Source organism: Hypanus sabinus, chromosome 5 (genome assembly GCF_030144855.1).
Source record: "Hypanus sabinus isolate sHypSab1 chromosome 5, sHypSab1.hap1, whole genome shotgun sequence".
NCBI classification, from domain to species: domain Eukaryota; kingdom Metazoa; phylum Chordata; class Chondrichthyes; order Myliobatiformes; family Dasyatidae; genus Hypanus; species Hypanus sabinus.
Genome location: NC_082710.1, coordinates 179,288,707 through 179,310,361, shown reverse-complemented (window position 1 = coordinate 179,310,361; position 21,655 = coordinate 179,288,707). Strand labels below are relative to the sequence as shown.

Below are 21,655 nucleotides of genomic sequence, written 5' to 3'. Positions count from 1 at the left end.
TGGCCTTGAAGTGACGGAGGATGAGAGGAGACGTGATAGAGGTGTATAAGATGATGCGAGGCATTGATCGTGTGGATGGCCAGTGGCTTTTACCCAGGGCTGAAATGGCTAACATGAGGGGGCATAGTTTTAAGGTGCTTGGAAGGAGGTACAAGGGGATGTCAGAGGTGAATTTTTCACACAAAGAGTGGTGGGTGCATTGAATGCAAAGTGAAGGTGGTAGAGCCAGATACAATAAAGGCTTTTTAGAGATATGTACATGGAGCTTAGGCAAATAGAGGGCTGTGTGGTTGGGAAATTCTCGGCAGCTTCTGGAACAGGATTCATGGCTGGCTCATCATTGTGGGCGGAAGGGCCTATAATGTGCCGTGGATTTTCCATGTTCTATGCTGGAGGAACCGGTCAGACAGCATCTATGGAAATGGGATTTCGGGCCGAGATCCTTCTTCAGAACTGGAAAGGAAGTGGGAAGTCTCCAGAATAGAAAGGTGGGGGATGGGAGGGAGGATAGCTGGAAAGGGATAGGTGAAGCCAGGTAAGTTGGAAAGGTAAAGGGTTGGAGAAGAAGGAATCTGATACGAGAGCAGAATGGCCCATAGGGGAAATGGAAGGAGGAGGGTACGCACGGGGAGATGACAGTCAGGAAGGTGAAGGTAAGGGGCCAGAGTGGGGGATAGAAGAAGAAGGGAGAGGGAGGGAATTTTTTTTTCGGCGAGGAGAAATCAATATTTATGCCATCTATTTGGAGGCTTCCCAAATATACTACACGGTGTTTTTCCTTCGGCCTGAGGGTAGCTCCGTCGTGGCACAAGAGAAGGCCATGGAATGTCAGATCAGAATGGGAATGAGAATTGGAAGTAAAATGTTCCATCTTTGGCAGATGGAGCAGAGGTGCTTGATGAAGCAGAACCCCAGTTTACAACAGGTCTCACCAATGTCGAGGAGGCTGCATTGGGAGCGGCAGAGCAAATAAATGACCCAGCAGATGAAGTGTTGCCTCACCTGGAAGGACATTTTGGGTCCTCGAATGGAGGTGAGGGAGGAGGTGAATAGGTACTTTGGCCACTTGCAGGGTTAAGTATCAGGAGTGAGACTAGTGGGGAGAGTGAATGGACAAGGGAGTCATGGAGGGAGTGATCCCTGAGGAAAGTAGAGAAGGGAAGAGGTAAAGATGTGTTTGGTGATCAGATACCATGACCATGTGGCTAGGCACAGCTCAAATACCATCTATATACTTGCTGATGATACAACTATTGTTGGCAGAATCTCAGGTGGTGACGAGAGGGCGTACAGGAGTGAGATATACCAACTAGTGGAGTGGTGTCGCAGCAACAACCTGGCACTCAACGTCAGTAAGACGAAAGAGCTGATTGTGGACTTCAGGAAGGGTAAGACGAAGGAACACATAGAGTGAGCAGTTTGAAGTTCCTGAGTGTGAAGATCACTGATGACCTAACCTGGTCCCAACATATTGATGCAGTTATAAAGAAGGCAAGACAGCGATTATACTTCATGGCAACAAAAACATCTATAGATGTACCGTGGAGAACATTCTGACAGGCTGCATCACTGTCTGGCTTGGGCTGCTACTGCACAGGACCGAAAAAAGCTGCAGAGGGTCATAAATTTAGTTGGCTCTCTCTTGGGTACCAGCCTACAAAGTATCCAAGACATCTTCAAGGAGCGATGTCTCTGAGGCAGCGTCCTTTATTGAGGACCCGCAGCACCTAGGACATGCCCTTTTCTCACTGTTACCATCAGGGAGGAGGTACAGAAGCCTGAAGGCACACACTCTGCAAATCAGGACCAGCTTCTTCCCCTCTGCATCCGATTCCTAAATGGCCATTGAACCCATGAACACTACCACATGTTGTTTATATATATATGTTTTTAATCTATTCAATATACATATACTGTAATTGATTTACATATATATATAGATAGATATTGTACTTCTATATTATGTATTGCATTGAACTGTTGCTGCTACGTTAACACAATACAGGACATGACACATGACACCTGCCGGTGAGAATAAACCTGATTCTGATTCTGAGATGGTGGAGGTTTATGGAGGATGAGGTGATGGATGTGGACACTTGTGTGCTGGTAGGTTAGGACAAGAGGAACTCTGTCACTGTTGAGGCAGAGGGAAGATGAGGTGAGCACAGATGTTCGGGAAATGGAGGAGATGCAGGTAAGGCAACATCAATAGTGGAGGAAAGGAAACCCTGTTCTTTACAGAGGAGGACGTACCTGATGTTCTGGAAGGGGAAACTGCATTCTGGGAACAGATTCAGTGGAAGTGAAGGAGTTTAGAAAAGTTACAGGATACTGGGTGGGAAGAGGTATAGTCAAGGTACCTGTGGGAATCAGTAGCTTTATAAAGTATGTCAGTTGACAGTTTGTTTCCAAAAATATGGGCAAAGGGGAGGGAAGTGTTTGAAATGGACCAAGTGAATTCAAGTGCAGGGTGGAAGTTAGTGGCAAAGTTGATGAAATTGATAAACTCAGCATGGGTGCATGAAGCAGCACCAATGCAGTCATTAATGTTTCTGAGGAAGATTTGGGAGCATTACTGGGGAAGGCCTGGAACATGGACTGTTCTACGTAACCAACAGAGACAGTCATTACTGGGGCTCATGCAAACACCCATGGATAGCCCTCGCGTCTGGAGAAGGTGGGAGGGGCGGAAGGAAAATTGGTGAGGGTGAGCACCAGTCCTTCCAGCTGGAGGGGAACTGGTTTGTTCTTTTCTTGAGAAAGAAACTTGATGGGGGATAGAAGTTATAACTGGACATCCATGGTGAAGATGAGGCGGTCAGTGTCTGGGAATTGAAAATTGCTGAGGAGATTGAGGGCATGAGAAGTGTCGCGGATGTGGGTTGGGAGGGATTGACCTGAAGGGTTTAGAATGGAGACAATGTATGAGGACACGAGTTCAGTGGGGCTGGAGCAGGAATTCCCTTTCAGTTGTACTTTACACTGAACCAGGCTCCGCGCTCCGGGTTCATTTATATTCAGACCTCTTTAATGTGTTTCTGATCCCACCCTGACGTGGAAATTGCCGCGATTCCTGTCCAGAGAACACTTGGAGCAACGTTGTTCATTCCCGAGTCTGCAGCGCCCCTAGTGGACATGCCCGGTACTGCCGGGTTCTGCAGCGCCCGAAAGTGAAAGGACCCTGAACCAGGAAGTACCGGGAGATAACATGGCTTCGAAAGGACAGGTCGAGAGTTGGACCGAGGAGGTAATTTGTCCCATCTGCCTGGATTTCTTCACCGATCCGGTGTCACTGGAGTGTGGACACAACTTCTGCCGCACCTGTATCACACGGTGTTGGGAAAGGGAGGAGAGAAACTCCTGCCCAGAATGTAGAGAGGAGTTTGCAGACCGCACCCTCAAGGTCAATCGGGTGTTAGCAAGACTGGCTGAAAAAGCTCGAAAACTGCACCTGAAGCCGAAAGGGAAGGAAAGTAAACTTCACTGCGAGGAACATGAGGAAGAACTGAAGCTGTTTTGTGAGACGGACAAGACACTGATCTGCCTGATCTGTAGAGATGCGCGGGAACACAAGTCTCACAACTTCATGCCGGTTAAAGAAGCCGTTAACATTTACCAGGTAAAAATAACCCGCTTTCGATCGTCTGTTTATGTTGTCTTTTTGTTTTGTCTAATCCATTCCTCCTTTAATTCCCAGGATCGGGTTAAATCTTCCTTGGACTCTCTCACAAAAAGACAAGCAGACTTCCAGGAAATGGAGCAGCAACAGAAAGAGAAGATTTCTGGAGTTCGGGTGAGGCTCCTGAGCAGAATTTCCAATATTGTTGTGCAGTCTTGTTCCCTTTCATGAAGAATAGCAGAGTATCGCAGCTCCAGTAACCTGGGATGATCTTCTTCTCTTCGGCGGTTGGCACCCAGCTTAATGGTGCATTACCGCCACCTTCTGCTCCGGAGTGCGGATCAGACGATAGACTTAACATATGAAATGCCTTCTCCCGTACACATACACATACACACACATACCCTAAACTACACTTTATCTTTCCTTCTTTGGCCATCCTAGTACCATAATCCTGCTTATTCATCATAATCCTATAAAAAAAACCTGTATCCCTTAAGAAAGCTAAAAGTACCCAGACCTGTACCCTCTCACCCATGCCCAGTAACCCTTTTAATGTGAATTCCTGCACCCCCAATTACCTTAGATTAATTGTCATCATCTCTCTCTGTATCCTAAACTTCCTGCAACTCAGAATTACATGTTCTACTGGCTCCTCTTCCTGACATTCCTCACACAAACCTGTCTGGTGTGTCCCTATCATTTACAATGTTTTGTTTAGTGCACAGTGCCCCAACCTGAAACTAGTCCACACAGTTTCCTCTCTTCTGTATCCACTCTCTACCCTAGTACCTGTAACACTCTTTTGTATTTGATATACATGCCTCCCTTTCCCCTCTCTGTCCCATCTTTCTTGCCACATTTGGATGATTTTTTCCAGATTACACACTTAGCCTCTGCTTTGCTGATACTAATGTGCATTTCTATATTTTCTTTCTTGAATGCTCTCTTTGCCAACTCATCCACCCTCTCATTCCCCTTCACCCCTACATGAGCTGGAACCTGTAGAAATTTTACCTGACCTCCCTGATCTGTAACTCTTGTGACTGACTGAAGGACTTCATAACGTACATTTTGCCGGATGTTTGACTGAGAAGACTTTAATCTTGCTAGAACCGAGGATGAATCTGAACATATCAGTTTGGGCTTTGGCTTTGGCTCAATCAGGGTTCGGCGAGAACAGGCAGAGGGGAGGTTGAACAGGGCACGACTGCGCAAGCACGTGAAGTACGGCCTCTGAGATCAGCGGGGGAATTTAAAAAGCGAGCAGAGGCTGAGTACGAGCTTCACTCCAGGTGAGGAAAGGCCGGGTAAGCTCCTTTAATTACTCTAATTAGATTAGGAGTAGGTAATGGAGGCAGCAGTTAGGGCAGTTGAGTGCTTCGTTTGCAGTATGTGGGAAGTCAGGGCGAGCACAGCTGTCCCTGATGACTACACCTGTGAAAGGTGCATCCAGCTGCAGCTCCTGACAAACCGAGTTAATGAACTGGAGCTGGATGAACTTCGGATCATTTGGCAGAAAAAAACAGGAGTTACAGGGAGATAGTCAACCCTAAGAGTCAGGAGACAGGTAGCTGAGTGACTGTCAGGAGAGGGAAGGGGATTAGACAGGAAGAGCAGAGCACCCCTGTGGCCGTTCCCATCAACAATAAGTATACTGTTTTGGATACTGTTGGTGGGGATGACCTAACAGGGACAAGTTGCAGTCGTTGCGTCTCTGACACCGAGACTGGACCCTCAGCTCAGAAGGGAGGGAGGGAAAAGAGGAGAGCAGTGGTGTTAGGGGATTCATTAGTTAGGGGGACAGATTGGAGGTTCTGTGGAAGAGATCGAGAATCCCGGATGGTCTGTTGCCTCCCTGGTGCCAGGGTCCGTGATATCTTGGATCGACTTCTCAATATTCTCAAGAGGGAGGTTGAACAGCTGGATGTCGTCGGCCATGTAGGGACCAATGATGTGGGTAGGAAGAGTGAGGTGGTCCTGAGAGGTGAGTTTAGGGAGCTAGGTGCCAAGTTAAAGGACAGGAACTCCAGGAGAGCAATCTCAGGATTGCTACCAGTGCCACGTGCAGGTGAGTTTAGAAATAGTAAGATAGTGCAGATCAACACGTGGCTGAAGACATGGCGCAGGAGGGAGGGCTTCAGATTTATAGATAATTGGGCAGTTTTCCAGGGAAGGTGGGACAGCTTACATCTGAACTGGAGGGGGAACAAATATTCTTGCAGGTAGGTTTGCTAGAGAGGCTCCAGTGGATTTAAACTAGATACAGGGGGGGTGGGGAAACCAGACTGTAGGAACAGATGTATGGGAGAAGGAAGAAAAAGAAGATAGTAAAGTTATTTGCACTGTCAGAGATAACTAGAGAGGAAGAGGTGGAGAATTTCTTAAATGCATTTACTTTAATGCTAGGAGCATTGTAAGAAAGGAGGATGAGCTTAGAGCATGAATTGATACCTGGAAATATGATGTTGTAGCTATTAGTGGAACATGGTGTCAGGAGGGGAGTGATTGGCAACTAAATATTCCTGGATTTCGTTGCTTCAGGTGTGATAGAATAGGAGGGACAAGAGGGGGAGGTGATGTATTGCTTGTCAGTGAAAATATTACAGCGGTGGTCTGGCAGGATAGATTAGAGGGCTCGTCTAGGGAGACCATTTGGTGAAATTGAAGAATGGGAAAGGTGTAGTAACACTTATAGGGGTGTATTATAGACCACCTAATGGGGATCAAGAATTGGAGGAGCAAATTTGTAAGGAGATAGCAGATATTTGTAGTAAGCACTGGGTTGTGATTGTGGGAGATTTTAATTTTCCACACATAGACTGAGATGCCCTTACTGCAAAAGGGCTGGATGGTTTGGAGTTTGTAAAATGTGTGCAGGATAGTTTTTTGCAGCAGTACATAGAGGTACCGACTAGAGAAGGGGCAGTATTGGATCTCCTGTTAGGGAATGAGATAGGTGAGGTGACGGAGGTATGTGTTGGGGAGCACTTTGGGTCCAGTGATCACAAAGCCATTAGTTTCAATATAATTATGGAGAAGGATAGGACTGGACCCAGGGTTGAGATATTTGATTGGAGAAAGGGTAACTTTGAGGAGATGCGAAAGGATTTAGAAGGAGTGGATTGGGACAATTTGTTTTATGGGAAGGATGTAATAGAGAAATGGAGGTCATCTGAAGGTGAAAATTTGAGGATACAGAATCTTTATGTTCCTGTTTGGTTGAAAGGAAAGGTTAGAAGTTTGAGAGAGCCATGGTTTTCAAGGGATATTGGAAACTTGGTTCGGAAAAAGAGAGAGATCTACAATAAATATAGGCAGCATGGAGTAAATGAGGTGCTCGAGGAATATAAAGAATGTAAAAAGAATCTTAAGAAAGAAATTAGAAAAGCTGAAAGAAGATATGAGGTTGCTTTGGTGAAAGTAAATCTAAAGGGTTTCTACAGCTATATTAATAGCAAAAGGATAGTGAGGGATAAAATTGGTCCCTTAGAGAATCTGAGTGGACAGCTATGTGTGGAGCCAAAAGAGATGGGGGAGATTTTGAACAATTTCTTTTCTTCGGTATTCACAAAGGAGAAGGATATTGAATTGCATAAGGTAAGGGAAATAAGCAGGGAAGCTATGGAAACTATGACAATTAAAGAGAAGGAAGTGCTGACGCTTTTAAGGAATATAAAAGTGGATAAATCTCTGGGTCCTGTTAGGATATTCCCTAGGACCTTGAGGGAAGTTAGTGTAGAAATAGCAGGGGCTCTGACAGAAATATATTGTCATTAGAAACGGGAATGGTGCCGGAGGATTGGTGTATTGCTCATGTTGTTCCATTGTTTAAAAAGGGTTCTCAGGGTAAACCTAGGCCTGTAAGTTTGACGTCAGTGGTGGGTAAGTTAATGGAAAGTATTCTTAGAGATGGTATATATAATTATCTGTATAGACAGGGTCTGATTAGGAACAGTCAACATGGATTTGTGCGTGGAAGGTCATGTTTGACAAATCTTATTAAAGTTTTTGAAGAGGTTACGAGGAAAATTGACGGGGGTAAAGCAGTGGACATTGCCTATATGGACTTCAGTAAGGCCTTTGACAAGGTTCCGCACGGAAGGTTAGTTAGGAAGATTCAATCTTTAGGTGTTAATATTGAAGTAGTAAAATGGATTCAACAGTGGTGGATGGGAGATGCCAGAGGGTAGTGGTGGATAACTGTTTGTCAGGTTGGAGGCCGGTGACTAGTGGTGTACCTCGGGGATCTGTACTGGGTCCAATGTTGTTTGTCATATACATTAATGATCTGGATGATGGGGTGGTAAATTGGATTAGTAAGTGTGCAGATGATATGGTGTTGTGGATAATGAAGTAGATTTTCAAAGGTTGCAGAGAGATTTAGGCCAGTTAAAAGAGTAGGCTGTACAATGGCAGATGGAGTTTAATGCTGATAAGTGTGAGGTGCTACATTTTGGTAGGAATAATCAAAATAGGACATACATGGTGAATGTTAGGGCATTGAAGAATGCAGTAGAACAGAGTGATCTAGGAATAATGATGCATAGTTCCCTGAAGGTGGAATCTCATGTGGATAGGGTGGGGAAAAAAGTTTTTGGTGTGCTGGCCTTTATAAATCAGAGCATTGAGTCTAGGAGTTGGGATGTAATGTTAAAATTGTACAAGGCATTGGTGAGGCCAAATTTGGAGTATTGTGTACAGTTCTGGTCACCGAATTATAGGAAAGATATCAACTAAATAGAGTGAGTACAGAGAAGATTTACTAGAATGTTACCTGGGTTTCAACACCTATGTTGCAGAGAAAGGTTGACCAAGTTAGGACTTTATTCTTTGGAGTGTAGAAGGTTGAGGGGGGACTTGATAGAGGTATTTAAAATTATGAGGGGGCTAAATAGAGTTGATGTTGATAGGCTTTTTCCATTGAGAATAGGGGAGATTCATACAAGAGGACGTGAGTTGAGAGTTAGGGGGCAACCTCAATCATAACTCCACTCCACCATGTCATCAGTTGTTCCTTGTAGCTTCCTGATTATATGCTCCATGTTCCTACCTCTTTTCCTCAAGGCCCCATCATCCGCAAACAGTGACCTACCTATCTCCACTGGTACCTCTATGAAGACATAATGATGAAAAGTATCAGACTAATCACACTACCCTGAGGTGTGCCTATGTTATGCTAAAAAAGATCTAGGCTAAGGAGCGCTCTTGAAGTTGCTGCATCTTTACAACAGATTGTGGGAGGAGGTAAGATTACCAAGTGCGTGGAAAGAAGCAGTAGTCATTCCAATAAGGAAACCTGGCAAAGACCCGTCAAAACACACCAGCTACAGGCCAATAGCATTAACGTCAAATATATGCAAGATCATGGAAAATATGATAACAGAAAAGTTATCATATCAGCTTGAGAAGAGAGGAATGTTGGTAAGTTGTCAGAGTGGTTTTAGGAAAGGAAGGAATTCCATAGACTCAGTGATGTTGGAGACTGAAATAAGAAAGGCTTGGGCAAATAGAGTCAGTAGTTGCAGTGTATTTTGACATAGAAAAAGCCCATGACATGATGCACAAACTGCACAAGATGGGGGGTTGGTGGAAGAGTTTTTAATTGGATAAAAGATTTTTTGTTCGGCAGGAAAATTCCAGTTCAGATTGGGTCAGAATGATCAAATCAGTAACCTGGGATCGATCCTGACCTCCAGTGCTGTCTGCGTGGAGTTTGCACGTTCTCTCAGTAACCGGTACCTTCTTTTAGCCGACAATCCACTGGAGTTTGGGACAGCAATGAAGGTCCTCCATCTCCGGCAGTGTTCATGTCTTCATTCAACATGTCAGTAGCTACTTCTCGGTTTTCACTACTGTCGGTCATGCAGGTCCTGAGTGGAGACTCGGGAATAACATGGCACTCAGATGTAGAAAGACTCTGCAATGTTTCTGTAACAATTTTGTTTTACCAGTCATTATTGTTAGCCCTGAGCTGAACCCATGAACCTGGAGGACCAGCGGACCACTCTTACTCTAGCCTCTACCCTTTGACCTGTTTGGCATGGGTGACCCCACCAAGAGTCAAAGCATAAAGCCCACATTCCAGCCAACAGAGTTCTTTGGGCCATTGACGCACACAAGCCTCCAAACCCAACGGCAAGGTTGTGGTCCTCTTGGATGACAGTGGGCTGGACAGACCCTTCCATATCATAAGGAAATACATCAGGGCCAAATAATAAACCAGCCTCTCCTTTCCTTCGACAGGAACAGTCACAAAGAGTTCAGTCGCAGATCACATCCCAGTTTGATGAACTGCGCCGGATTATCACCGAAAAAGAGCAGCATGCACTCCGAGATATCAGGGAAGAAGAGGAGAGGATTCTAAATCCAATGGAGAAAAATCTTCAAGTAATTCAAAAGAATTTAAATGCCATCTACAAGGAAATCTCAAAGTTACAGGAACAGATGGATCAACAAGACAATATCATATTCCTCATGGTGAGAGATTTCAGTTTGGTCCTGTAAAAGTACAGAGTCACAAAATGATGTATTTTAACTCAGTGTGGGATTTACTGATACTGGAGTAGAAAACTGATTGAAACCAGATGGATGTTTTGACTATTCAGGGTTGTTGTCTCCAAACCGGCCTCTCACAACATCTGTACATCGCTGGACAGTCTGCATCCTTCTCGGGAATGTTTACTCTGATCGTAGCACTGAGCCAGTGATCACTTCTGTGATTCCCACGTATAATATCCCCTAAGACTCAGAGTAACATCCTATTGCAGTCACAGACTGTGAGTGTGTCTGGTGTGGTGGATGTGAGGGTCTCTTTGTTGATCAGTGGGAACTGAAGTTGAATTCCAGAATGTGACCTACACATCGGATTTACCATCTATATCTGGTTTGTATCAGGTTCATTGTTTTGGAGAATTTTGCCCTGTCTTTTGTTTTTCAGAAATATTCTTCATCAGATTATATCACATTTTCATCAGAGACAAGACTTTCTGTCCATTCTCTCCTATCAGTTTCCCTGGTGCACAAGCCTCCTCCCACCTACTCACCACACCCAGTAACAGTGTCCCCAAATCCATGGTCCCTCATGTGTTTATCCAGCTTCCCCATTACAATCAATCTCTGCTGTTCCACTTCAGCCACTCCTGTAGCAGTGAGTTCACATTCTCTTCACAACATTTCTTGTGGGATTTATTAACGACCATCTGATGTTTTTATCTTTGACTTATTGTCTCCACACAAGCAGAAATATTTTCGATCAAATACATTCAGAATCTTAAAACCTGTCCAGTCTCTCCTGTGAGTTCCTTCTCTCAGTTATCGTATAATTCTCATAAATATTCCTTGTACTTTCTCCCATGGTTCAATGTCCCTCTTTCTCCGTTCATGTTAGTGGGAATGAGCTAAGTGAGAATTTTCAGCAGTTTTTAATAACTTGTCTCAGATTCCTGCTGTTCAGATGCTGATGGTCAGTGTCAGTCAATTGAGATCTGTGTTTGATTTATTTCAGGAGGAAGCTCGTCGGAAGAGGAGGTAGGACATGGTCTTTACTGAAACTCTGTATGGATTTGTAAAACAGTTCAAATATCACTGATGCTCAGTTTATAACTAGATGTATAATATTTACAGGATTAGTGATAATTTCCAGACATTGTCAGTGACAGACGGTGCCCTATTGGTTGAAAAATTCGATCACCCCTATTTGCTCGACATAGCATCGGAAGAAGTGATTGGCGGCATTAAACATGGTAAAACATAAGATTCATTTGTGATTGTTTATGAGACACTACTAAGTCATAATTAGATGCCAAATACCTTCAATGACCTTCTGAAAATCCAAGTACACAACATCAACTGGTTCTCTTGTTTATCTGGCTTATTATTTCTTCAAAGAATTCCAGCTGATTTGTCAGGCAGGATTTTCCCTTGAGGAAACCATGACCTATTTTATCATGTGCCTCCAAGTTCCCTGACAACTCCTCCTTAATAATCAACTTCACCATCTTCCCAGCCACTGAGGTCAGACTAACTGGCCTAGACTTTCCTTTATTCCCTCTCTCTTCTTGAACAGTGGAGTGACATTTTCAAATTTCCAGTCTTCCAGAACCATTGAAGAATCTAGTGATTCTTGAAGGATCGTTACAAATGCCTCCACGATCTCTTCAGACACCTCCTTCTGAACTCTGGCATGGACACTATCTAGTCCAGGTGACAGCTACCTAAAGATCTTCCCGTTTCCCAAGTAATGTTCTCTAGTAATGCTAACTTCACGTCGCCTGACACTTGGAACTTCCACCATACTGCTAGTGTCTTCCACAGTGAAGACTGATGCAAAATACGTCTTCAGTTCATCCACCATTTCATTGTCCCCCATTACTACCTCTCCAGCATTGTTTTCCAGCAGTCCGATATCCACTCTTGCCTCTCTCTAATCCAGAAATTAGGACCTCCTGGGTACTAATTTCTGGATTGCTGCCTGTGCCACGTGCCAGTGAGGGTAGAAACAGGGTGATCTGGCAGGTAAATGTGTGGCTGAGAAGCTGGTGCAGGGGGCAGGCTTCAGGTTCTTGGATCATTGGGATCTCTTCTGGGGGAGGTATGACCTGATCAGAAGTGACGGGTTGCACCTGAACCCGAGGGGGACCAATATTCTTGCGGGCAGGTTTGTTAGAGCTGTTGGGGAGGGTTTAAACTAATTTTGTGGGGGGGTGGGAACTGGAGTGAAGGGACTCGGGATAGGACGGATGGTAAAAATGGTCAGACTGTCAGGAAGGACAGGCAGGTGATGGAACTCAGTTGCAGCCAACAAGGCTGAGTATCAAAACTTTAGGAATGCAGAATCAGAAAGGACAACAAATACGATACTCAAGCTGTGTATCTAAATGCATGTAGTATAAGAAATAAAGTGGATGATCTTGTTGCACGATTACCGATTGCCAGGTATGATGTTGTGGCCGTCACTGAATTGTGGCTGAAGGATGGTTGTAGTTGGGATCTGAATGTCCAAGGTTATACATTATATCGGAGTGATAGGAAGGTAGGCAGAGGGGGTGGTGTGGCTCCACTGGTAAAGAATGGCATCAAATCAGAAGAACGATGTGACATTGGATCGGAAGATATTGAATACTTGTGGGTTGAGTTCAGAAACAGCAAGGTTAAAAAGACCTTGATGGCAGTTATATACAGGCCTCCAACAGAGCTGGGTGGTGGACCACAGATTACAACAGGAGATAGAAATGCTGTGTCAAAAGGGCAATGTTCTGGTAGTCATGGGAGATTTTAACGTGCAGGTCCATTGGGAAAATCAGGCTGATAATGGATCTCAAGGGTGAGTCTGTTGAATCCCTAAGAGATGGCATTTAAAGCAGTTTGTCATTGAGCCCACGAGGGTATCAGCTATACTGGATTGGCTGTTATGTAATGAACCAGAGGCGATTAGGGAGCTGAAGGTAAAAAACCCTGAGGAACCAGTGATCAGAGTATGATTGAGTTTAACTTGAAATTTGATAGGGAGAAAGTAAAGTAGCGGTCGATCTTTGGGACTTGCCCAGTAGATCCCGAAAAAAATTCAAAAATAAATACACAAATACTGTTGAGAGATTGTTTCCGGGTTGCGGGGTTTTGTTCCGTTCTTTCTGCCCAGTGCGCGTGTGTGTAGCTCCCCCGCATTACACAGTGTAATTCAACACGTACAAACACGCTGGATGAACTCAGCAGGTCGGGCAGCATCCGTTGAAACGAGCAGTCAACCTGCTGACTGCTGAGTTCATCCAGCTTGTTTGTACGTGTTGATTTGACCACAGCATCTGTAGTGTACTTTGTGTTTACACAGTGTAATTCAGTGGTCCCCAGCCACCGGGCCGCGAGGAAACGATATGAGTCAGCTGCACCTTTCCTCACTCCCTGTCACGCCCACTGTTGAACTTGAACCCACGCGAGGTCATCAGATGCCTAAACTCAGTGATACCCTCGCGCCAGGAATCTCTGGTTCGCCTCACGCGGCCGGTGAGAAGTGCCGTTGGTACTGGCCTGGAGCGCGGAGAGGTGGGCGCCGCCTCTAAACCTGTTCACCACACCGATTGTTCGTGGGGAACCCGGTGCTAAAATATTCACAGATGATCTAATTCGGGCTCAGGGTTCCCTAAGTAGCAGAGCAGCTACCTCGCTGCGATCTGCTGATACAAACATTTGTCGGCCGATAGATCCTACAAGGGGGGGCAGGCACCCTGTCACACTCCCCGCTCTGTCGCTTTCTCCGGACTGGAACCGGCACGGGGACCTCCAGACCTGACCTTGTCCTCTCACCCCACCCATGACCAACCGCACCCGGCCAGGGTGTCTGGCGGCGGATGGGCAGGCGGAGGCTGCAGTTTGGGCCTGGAGGCTGTCTAATGAGGCGATGAAATCCTCAAAACTGTTTCGGTACCTTGATTCCAAGCACCCCGGACTTAAAGACAAACCCACTGAGTTTTTTGAGTGGAGAAAACGTGAGCAAGTGGGACAAAAGCTAAGTGCCGAGAGCCGCAAAAACTAAATTGTGGAATGGACTGGACATAAGGAACCTGCTTTGAGTATCGCTGTATTCCGGTCGTGCTTAATCCCTAACCCCACCCCATCGGCTGGTCAATATTAAACCGGTCCACGGTGCAAAAAAGGGTGTGTACCCCTGGTGTTTATACATTATTTCTACTTCTGGGTTGCGGGGTTTTACTTCCGGTCTTTTCTGCCCCAGTGTGCATGTGTGTAACTAATCAATCTGGGGGTCGATGTCACCTTTGACTATGACCGAGGTAGGGGAGCTTGGCCTTAAAAAGGTTGGTGACCACTAGAGTAAAGGCTGATGTAGCAGTATTTCAGTGGAGTAAGGGAAATTACAGTGGTATGAGACAGGAGTTGGCCAAAGTAGATTGGAAAGAGCTGCTGGCAGGGATGTCAGCAGAGCAGCAATGGTGTGTGTTTCTGGGGAAATGAGGAAGCTGCAGGACGTGAGTATGTTTTCATTTCTTCCAACAGTGAAGAAATACTCAAATTGTAAAATAGTACAACCATGACTGACAAGGGATGTCAAAGCTATTGTAAAAGCAAAAGAAAGGACATATAACAAAGCAAAAATTAGTGGGATGATAGTGGATCGGGAAGTTTTTAAAAACCTACAGAGAGCAACTAGAAAAATCATTGGAAAGGAAAAGATGAAATGTGAAAGCAAGCTAGCAAATAACATCAAAGTGGATGGTAAAAGTTTTTTCACGGATGTTAAAAATAAAAGAGAAATGAGAGTGGATATGGGATCGCCAGAAAATGAGGCAGGGAAAATAATAACAGGGGACAAGGAGATGGCGGATGAACTAAATGACTATTTTGCATCAGTCTTCACAGTGGAAGACACTAACAGTATGCCTGATGTTGTGTGTGAAGGAAGAGAAGTGGGTGCAGTTACTATTACAAGAGAGAAGGTGCTCAAAAAGCTGAAAGACCTAAAGGTACATAAGTCACCTGGACCACAGGAACTGCACCCTAAGGTTCTGAAAGATGTAGCATTAGAGATTATGGTGGCATTAGAAATGACCTTTCAAAAATTATTGGAGTCTGGCATGGTGTCAAAGGAGTGGAAAATTCTTTAAGAAAGGAGGAAGGCAGCGGAAAGGAAATTATAGACCAGTTAGCCTGACCTCAGTGGTTGAGATGTTTGAGTCAGTTGTTAAGGATGAGGTGATGGAGCACATGGTGACACAGGACAAGATGGTATAAAGTCAGCATGGTTTCCTTCAGGGAAAATCCTGCCTGACAAACCTGGTGGAATTCTTTGAGCAGATTACAAGTAGGATAGATAAAGGGGATGTAGTGGATGTTGTATATTTGGACTTTCTGAAGGCCTTTGATAAGGTGCCACACATGAGGCTGTTTCCCAAGTTAAGAGCCCATGGTATTATAGGGAAGTTGCTGACATGTTTAGACAATTGGAGGCACGGCTTCAGGGAGCCTAGATGCAGCACACGTAATTGTTAACAAGTACTGATGACCAGCTGCAGTTTTTGGCAATGGACCTACACAATCCACTATAACCTTGGAAAATGGTTCACCAAACGCAGGCATCGGCTGAAGTGGTGCCTTAGGGATGGCCTGATTAGGTTTTCCCACCACCCGGCACGTATGACACCCTCTACAGTAATTAACAATATCTCTCCTCACATTACACCAATAAAATTCCCTCATCATCCTGTGCAGTGTTTCCTTTACTCCGAAATGTCCACCTAAAGGCATCTTATGGGCCAGGTTTAAAACTTAAGCCCTGTAAACTTTTGGAACCACGACCTGATGCACAATAGCCCAATCCTCACTTGCAGGCACGGTGGCTGATCTCCACTTCCTCATCAACACCCCATCTTTAAGGTAATATCCCACTGACTCTTTCTGAATTTCATCCTCAGAGAGAGCTCTCTCTTTTAAAGCCACAATTTCAGGATCTTTATTTAGTTCTTCTATAAATTCCCTCCTCAGTAAAGACGTCTTTCTCATCCTCCTTACTCTCCTCAGCCTTACTACCCTCTAAGTCCTGTTGGTTTAGGGACAGTAGGAAAGTCTAGATAAATCAATATTAGCATCAGCAGCCTTTTCCGACATGCTTCTAGTGACTACGCAGGCGGGATACACATCAGCAACTATGGGCGGGCCCTCAGCAGCAGCAGGCTCACTGGCTAGCTGAACTGCTGGGTAAACATCCCCACCTGCAAGGTCATTTCCGAGTACGAGATCAACATTGTCTATCGGTATTTCAGACCGCACCCCTATTGTGACTGGTCCAGATACCAAGTCGCATTTCAGAATTATCTTATGCAAAGGCACGGTCTCAGTCCCCTTTCCAATACCTTTGATAATATTCACCACCATATAACCATATAACAATTACAGCACAGAAACAGGCCATCTCGGCCCTTCCAGTCCATGCTGAACACTTACTCTCAACGCCCCAGACTCTCAAATCTCCATTTCAGCACCGAACTCCAAAACACTCTTTAATATCAGTGACTGAAAAGCTCCAGTATCTCTCCAGATTCTCACTGGAACCGGAGTTGATCCCTCCTTCACAGACACAAACCCATTTGAAATAAATCTCTCAAGTCCCTCTTGAACTAGGTCAGACCCCTCCTTCTTCAGCGGTGTTTTAACCGTCTGAACGCAGGCATTTGGGGTTTTCTCTCTCTCTGTCCCTTTTTCCCTTTTCATAGCAAATCAATTGGATGCCGCATGACCAGGCTTCCCACAAAAGTAACAAAAGGGGTTGCTGGGTGGTGGGTGTCATTGTAACTTGTCCCATGGTCAGGCTCGGATTAAATCGGGTTTCTGGGTGGTGGGGGTCAAAGGGCCGGAAGGGCCTATTCCGTACTGTATCTCAATAAATAAATTACAGCTGATGAAAGTGCAGTAGATGTCGTCTCCATGGAGTTTAGCGAGGGATTTGACAAGGTAGCAGAGAGTTAGATCACATGGGATACAGTACGATCTGGAATAGGATGCAGAGTTGTCTGGGTGGAGTCCTGTGACCAGTGGTTGTTCTGCAGGGATCAGTGCTGGGTCCACTGTTTTACATCATTCATATGAATGATTTGGAGAGAATGTAGGTGACGTGTTTAGTAGGTTTGTGAAGGACTCTAAAATTGGTGGTTTCATGGACAGTGAAGAGGTTATTTATTTATTTAGAGACAGTGTGAAACAGGCCGTCCCAGACCAATGACCCGCTCCACCCAGCACACCAACTATTTAAAACCAGCCTAATCACGGGGCAATATACAATGACCATTTAACCTACAAACCGTTATGTCTTTGTACGAGCGTCACAGAGTGATAGAAACTAACAGCACAGGCCCTTCAGCCCATCTGGTCTGTACTGAAGCATTTAAACTACCTGCTCCCATCGACCTGCGCCGGGACCATGGTCCTCCAACTCCGACCGTCCATGTACCATCCAAACTTCTCTTAAATGTTTAAATCGAGCTGGCATGTACCACTGGGGCTGGCAGCTGGTTCCACACTCTCACAACCCTCTGAATGAAGCAGTTTCCCCTCATGTTCCCCTTAAACTTTTCATCTTTAACCTTTAACCCATGACCTCTGGTTGTAAACCCACACACCCTCTGTGGAAAAAGTCTGCTTGCATTTACCCTATCTATACCCCTCATAATTTTGTATGCTATCAAATCTCCCCTCAGTCTTCTAAGTTACAGGAATAAAGTCCTAAACTATTCAATCTTTCCTCATGACTCAGGTCCTCCAGTCCCAGTTACATCCCTGGAAATCTTCTCCGTGCTCTTTCAAACTTGTTTACATCCTTCCTGTAGGTAGGTGACCAAAACTGTACACAATATCCCAAATTAGACGGCCCCAGGTCTCATACTACTTCAACATAACATCCATCTACCTGTAACACCACTTTCGGTGTATTCTGGACCTGTGTTCCCAGATCTGCTGTGGAACAGAGTCCTCAGTGCCCGACCATTCACTGTGAAAGACCGACACTGGGGTCCTACCGAAGAGCAACAGCTCACACTTGTCTGCATTAAATTCCAGCTGACACTTTTCAGCCCATTTTCCCAGCTGCCCCAGATCCCACTGCAAGTAATGATGGTCTTCCTCGCTGTCCACTCCTCCCCAATCTGAGGGATGAATCGGGAGCACCCGGAGGAAATGCACGAGGTGACAGGGAGAAAGTACAAACTCTTTACCGATGGTGTTGGAATTGAACTCTGAACTCCGGGATGCCCCGAGGTGCAACAGTATTGTGTTATCCACTACATAACCCTCTTGCTCAAGGTTTATCCAAGATTACAACAACTTCTTGATTAATTGGGTCTCTGGGCCATTGGATGGAAACTGATTTTAATTCAGAGAGATGAGGGTGTTGCATTTTGGAAGGTGAACCAGGACAGGATTTACACAGCAATCGGGGGCCCTGGAGAGTGTTGTGGAACAGAGAGACCAGGAGCTGATTGTCTTCATCAGTCAGAATACTGAGTACAGGATCTGGGACGTCACGTTATGAGTGTACAAGACATTGGGAAGGCCACATTTGGAGCAGTGTAACACACACAAATTGCTGGAGGAACTCAGCAGGTCAGGCAGCATCTATGGATTTGAATAAACAGTTGATGATTTGGGCCAGGGTTTTGTGTGTGTTGCTTTGGTTTTCCAGCATCTGCAGACTTTCTTGTCTTTATGATTTTGATCACCCTGTACAGTTCTGGTTATCTTTCTACAGGAAGGATGTCATTAAACTGAGAGGGTATAAAACAGATTTACAAGGATGTTACTGGGACTGGAGAGTTTGGGTTATAAGGAGAGGCTGAATATTCTTGGTCTTTTTCCTGGAGCTCAGGAGGTTGCTAAAGGAAAATGTGGAGGTGGATACAGTTACAATGATTTAAAAGACATCTGGACAGGTACGTGGGTGGGAAAGGGTTAAAGGAATAATGGGCAAATACAGGTAAATGTAACTAGTTCATTGAAGCCAGTTGGTCGGCACGGATGAATTCTGCCTCTTTAAATGCCTCCAGTGTTTACTCACCCCATCCTCATCTGGATCCAGTTGTTGCTCCACCCCTTCCTCACACCCGTTTCCACTGCTATCTCCCGTCTTTCTTTCCGATCTTGAGGTAATGTCTTGGCTTGACACACCGACTGGACATCTCCCTTATCACATGCTGCTTGACCGCTGAGATCCTCCAGAATTTTGTGTTTGTTGATCCTCCAGGTCGAGGAAAAACCTCGGGAAGATGCCGGTTGTCCATCCGCTGCGTTTGGAAAAAACCCCCGGAAAGGGTCCTGTCTCCCCCCCGATCCCGGGGCCGCGCTGTCCGAGTCTCCCCCCCACCCCGATCCCCGGGGCCGCGCTGTCCGAGTCTCCCCCGATCCCCGAGGCCGCGCTGCCCGAGTCTCCCCCCGGTCCCGGGGCCGCGCTGCCCGAGTCTCCCCCTGATCCCCGGGGCCGCGCTGCCCGAGTCTCCCCCCGATCCCGGGGCCGCGCTGCCCGAGTCTCCCCCCCGGTAACCGGGGCTGCGCTGCCCGAGTCTCCCCCGATTACGGGGCGGCGCTGCCCGAGTCTCCCCCCGATCCCCGAGGCCGCGCTGACAGCGTCTCCCCCCGATCCCGGGGCCGCGCTGTCCGAGTCTCCCCCCGATCCCCTGGGACGCGCTGCCCGAGTCTCCCCCCGATCCCCGAGGCCGCGCTGCCAGCGTCTCCCCCCGATCCCGGGGCCGCGCTGTCCGAGTCTCCCCCCGATCCCCTGGGACGCGCTGCCCGAGTCTCCCCCCGATCCCCGAGGCCGCGCTGCCAGCGTCTCCCCCCGATCCCGGGGCCGCGCTGTCCGAGTCTCCCCCCGATCCCCTGGGACGCGCTGCCCGAGTCTCCCCCGATCCCCGAGGCCGCGCTGCCAACATCTCCCCCCGATCCCGGGGCCGCCCTGTCCGAGTCTCCCCCCGATCCCCGGGGACTCTCTAATTCTCTGCTTCTCCCCCCAGTCTCTGTCACCCTGGATGTGGAAACGGCGAATCCGTGGCTCGAGGTGTCTGACGATCGGAAGAGTGTGAGATGGACCGAGACCTGGAGGGATCTCCCTCACACCGGGAAGAGGTTCACATACTGGGCCTGTGTGCTGGGATCGGAGGGATTCACATCGGGGAGACATTACTGGGAGGTGGAGGTGACGGGGAATCAGAGCTGGAGTCTGGGAGTCGCCGCAGAGTCTGTGGAGAGGAAGGGAGCGGTCACACTGAGTCCGGAGACCGGATGCTGGACCATCGGGCGGTTTAATGACGGGATGTGGGTTTACACCTCCCCTGCTCTCCGTCTCCCTGCCGGTCCCATCCCCGGGAGGGTGGGAGTTTATCTCAGTTACGAGTCCGGGACAGTTTCATTTTACAACGCGGAGACCAAGTCCCATCTCTACACCTTCACTGGGAATAAAGTCACGGAGAAACTTTATCCTTACTTCGGGTTTGGATATAAAAACCAGTGGCTGAGAATCTGTTCCGGTTCCGCTGCGGGTCTGTAAACGGGTCGGGTCCCGGGACCGGTGTCAGGAGTCAGTCAGTGTAAATATAAATGTGCGGAGAGTGAAATAAACACGACGTGAAAATTATCGATCCATTAATTTTAACTGGTTTACCGTATCCGTCAACGGAACAGAAACACTGCGGATTCAGCAGCAGCCGCGGGCGGCGGGTCCTGAGCTCCCCGGCTCCTCCGGGTGCTAAAGCCCACCGGGACTGACAGGGTAACTGGGGCAAGTGGGGGTGATACTGACTGGGAGAGGGAGGGCAGGGTGAAACTTGGTAACACGGGACTCCCAGAGCCTGGGTCTCCCAGCGTGTCCGGTAACATTTATGGAGGGAAATGGGCAGGTGAGGGGTAATAGCTGAGGGAGGGGTGACAGATGAGGGACGGGTGGAAATGTGTCAGAAATTGGAAGGTGAGAGGTGTCAGTAACAAAGGGCAGAAGATTTTGGAATCTGACAGGAGGGGAAAGTGACCCCAGAGTAAAGGGAGGGAGGTGGGGAGGAGTGTGTGGGTGATGGGCAGATGGAGAGGGTGGGGAGGAGTGTGTGGGTGATGGGCAGATGGGGATGGTGGGGAGGAGTGTGTGGGTGATGGGCAGATGGAGAGGGTGGGAAGGAGTGTGTGGGTGATGGGCAGATGGAGAGGGTGGGGAGGAGTGTGTGGGTGATGGTCAGATGGAGAGGGTGGGGAGGAGTGTGTGGGTGATGGGCAGATGGAGAGGGTGGGGAGGAGTGTGTGGGTGATGGGCAGATGGAGAGGGTGGGGAGGAGTGTGTGGGTGATGTGCAGATGGAGAGGGTGGTTCCGGAGTGTGTGGGTGATGGGCAGATGGAGAGGTGGGGAGGAGTGTGAGGGTGATGGGCAGATGGAGAGAGTGGGGAAGAGTGTGTGGGTGATGGGCAGATGGAGAGGGTGGGGAGGAGTGTGTGGGTGATGGGCAGATGGAGAGGATGGGGAGGAGTGTGTGGGTGATGGGCAGATGGAGAGG

The 21,655-nt window shown here is 47.1% G+C and overlaps 1 protein-coding gene across 1 annotated transcript; it reads left to right on the top strand.

Moving 5' to 3' along the window:
• The first annotated feature begins 1,916 nt into the window (after nucleotides 1-1,916).
• LOC132394679 (nuclear factor 7, brain-like) lies at nucleotides 1,917-20,754 on the top strand. The gene is made up of 6 exons (XM_059971049.1): nucleotides 1,917-3,622; nucleotides 3,701-3,796; nucleotides 9,869-10,102; nucleotides 11,130-11,152; nucleotides 11,249-11,367; nucleotides 20,131-20,754. The coding sequence occupies exons 1-6, from the start codon at nucleotides 3,212-3,214 to the stop codon at nucleotides 20,661-20,663; spliced, it is 1,416 nt and encodes a 471-aa protein (XP_059827032.1). The 5' UTR covers nucleotides 1,917-3,211; the 3' UTR covers nucleotides 20,664-20,754.
• Nucleotides 20,755-21,655: the final 901 nt, after the last annotated feature.